At 44.1% G+C, this 3,047-nt stretch overlaps 1 protein-coding gene across 1 annotated transcript; it reads right to left on the bottom strand.

Moving 5' to 3' along the window:
* Positions 1 to 217: 217 nt before the first annotated feature.
* Positions 218 to 2,688, bottom strand: LOC104423625. The gene is made up of 3 exons (XM_010036090.3): positions 2,347 to 2,688; positions 1,777 to 1,846; positions 218 to 970 (listed from the first exon to the last, which is right to left on the bottom strand). The coding sequence occupies exons 1-3, from the start codon at positions 2,685 to 2,687 to the stop codon at positions 734 to 736; spliced, it is 648 nt and encodes a 215-aa protein (XP_010034392.1). The 5' UTR covers position 2,688; the 3' UTR covers positions 218 to 733.
* Positions 2,689 to 3,047: the final 359 nt, after the last annotated feature.

Here is a 3,047-nt window from a genome sequence, read left to right as displayed (position 1 = left end):
AATTCAAACTCAAGATCTCTGCTCTTCTCAACAGGATTGTGGGATTTGGGAGTAAGAGATGTGGTTCTGGGTAGGGGTGTCAATCGGTCGGGTCGGGTCGTCGGGTTTTGTTGTTACTCGACCCGACCCAAAACACAAAGGGTCACACACTGTGACCCGACCAGGCTGACCCGAAACACATTAGATGGTCTAATGTGTTTCGGGTCGGTTCAGTTCAGGTTGGGTCGGGTTGATGGGTTTCTTGCTTTTTTTCTTTTCTTTTTTTTTTTTTAATGGGAACATGTTATTACAAGAACCTGATTTTAACATCCATCTTGCGAGTGATCAATCTAAGTCTTTTTAAGTGATAAAAACTCAATAACAGAGCACCAAGTAGAAGAACAAAGAGTGGCGAAGAAAAATCCCAAGAAACCTAAAGCTTTGGCACTTCAACCTGTTGGGCAGGTTCCATATCCAAAAGAAAACTGAGTTTTTTTATCAAACTCACCCATAAGACCACCACAAATTCCTTTTTGATTCTCATGATTTATGAAGAGACAATTACATTTTGCAATAGTAAGTATCATTCCAGTAATACCTACCCGACTGGCCACATTAATGAAGTGCTGAATTGCAGAATTCAACTTAAGTTCATGAAAGACCAGCTACACAGGACTAGCGAGCCACTACTCGTGCTCCACTCTAGATACTCCAAAGAAACATACCAACCTAATACTGCAGTGATGAAGCTGCTTCATGCTAATCCACATTGTTCACTTGCTTTTTCTTTCTCAAAGGTCTCAAAGTACTGATAAATGATGGTGACGGCGAGAAGAATCCCGGTCCCTGAGCCTATTGCCCCCATGAAATCTGCCAAAACAGTCAGTGCGCCGATGCACATGCCTCCAAATGCTGCAGCAGTGGGAATGTAGCGATTGAGCTCTTTTTGTAAGTTTGACTCACAATGGCCTGGCATCACCATTTGTTGTTCCTAAGATTGACAAGGAAAGAGAGATGTTAGGGAAAAGATGGAACTGTGCAAATCTGCATGACAAAAGGTGCAGATTAATTAGAATTTACCAAAAGAAACGACAAAGAACAAGTCATAAGTAGGTGGCTCCAGCAAAACACAGAAACTCGTGGAAGATGCCAATCAGCTTATCAGAGATTTAAAAGCTCAACAGACAATAGGGATAGTAAAAAATGATTGTCGAAAAGGAAAAGCTCCCAATGAACCTGATAAATCCAGGGTCACTCGAGCTAAACATACATAAAAGCCAAATATTATGTCGTGACCAAAGCCAATAAAAGATCTAGTGATAGAACAAAATTCCAATGTATAAAACACATTGTATTGCATCATTATAGCATATAAGGGAAGCGCACATTATGGTGCAAAGCATGCCCTCCATAACAAGCTTCATGCACTAGTTCAAACACAGCAAGGTCAACCAGATTGGGGAAAGAGCAGCAACCCAGAAAAATAAAAAAATAGAGGCTCGACCCATGAAACTTGCACAAGCCAAGAAATCAACGGGAGATTCTCAAATCCACATGGAACATATTCGAAAGAACACACGAGATCTCCAACTGAGTTCGGACAAAACACCAACTTTCCACCAAAAAGCACCAACCCATATTCAAGATCCAAAAGCAGATGTGACAGACATTTTTCAACTTGCAATAAGTCCAGCAAATTTCAGTTTTCTTGCATCTAGCATATGCACCTGTTCTGTATACAAAGTAACGAGCGATTGAATCAAAATTGGTAAAACAGAGCAGGCCAGTGACAATTACCCGTGCCCTTATCGCCAACGATGACAAGCTTGAAGCCCGGGTGATTGAACATCTGCTGATTCGGCAAAGCCTGAAAGAGACACGCAAGGGAAACAACAACAATTAAAACAACAAATCAAATGAGATCAAAAAAATCCAAACTTTGTGATCACGTAACCAGCGCTCAGCTCCAGAATCCCCAAAAGAAATAGCATCTGACCAGGACCCAAAAGCTTGAGAAGAATCACAAAAAGAATCGAGATTCAAGAAGACCCAGCAACAACTAGAACACGAGCTATTGATATAAGAATGGAAGCGCGGAAAATGGAATGATGAAAAGGAAAGAAAAGCACATAAACCAACCCACCATTGATGATTGCGAAGAGGGTCGGGGATTTTTGGTGGGTCGCAAAGACGGAGAGAATCTCGAGTAGGTTCGAAGCAGCGAGCGAAGTGGGAGAGGAAAGTGCAAACAGCCGTACAGGGAGGCTTCGGATGGAAGGGAAAGCGTGATTTCCCCTTTCTCTTCTAACAGCCGATCGGCAAAAAGAAACGAAAAAGCCAGAACGAGAGACGGATCAGGAATGGTACCTCGGCGGCGAGGTACTCGAGGACGGCGGAGAGGTAGACCGGGGCCCCGGCGCCGACGCACTCGGCGTACTTGCCGGCCTTGAGGAACCGGGCGATCTTGCCGCTGGAAGGGATTGGTACCGGCAGCTAGGGTTCCGGCGTTGAGATGAGATGGAGACCTGGACAGTGACGGCGAGGCGGAGGCATCTCAATCGGAGACGGCAGCGGAATCCACGAGAAGCTCGGAGAAGAAGCCGAAGGGGAGGGGTTTTCGTAAACACGTCTACGTCCGTTTGTGTTTGTTCTTTGTTAATGTGTTCCGGGTCGAACACTGTTCCACACCCGAAGCCGACCCGAAACATGTGTTCCGCTTATTTTATGTCTGTTACCCGAACAATTTTAAGACCCGAAACACATACTCAACTTGTTTCATGTTCAGATTGTGTTCAGGTCGGATCGGATTGGGTTTTTTTGATACCCTAGTTCTAGGGCAAACATGGCTTGAGAGAGAGAAATTTGGGCTATTGGAGAGTGATCTTCATGGGAAATGGGAAGCATGTGACCTGATTCTCGGAGGCTCCGCATAAGATCCATGACACGATGATCCAGGAATCAAGGAATTATAAGAAACAAGCCCTTTGCGGCATTTCATGGAACCAGTCGAGCGTGTTATACGCAAATTGCGCAATCCCAAAATTTTCATAATTAAAATAAGAACATGC

This window comes from Eucalyptus grandis, chromosome 8 (genome assembly GCF_016545825.1).
Source record: "Eucalyptus grandis isolate ANBG69807.140 chromosome 8, ASM1654582v1, whole genome shotgun sequence".
In the NCBI taxonomy this organism is placed as follows: Eukaryota; Viridiplantae; Streptophyta; class Magnoliopsida; order Myrtales; family Myrtaceae; genus Eucalyptus; species Eucalyptus grandis.
Note: the sequence above shows the minus strand (reverse complement) of the source record. Positions and strands in the feature narration are given on the sequence as shown.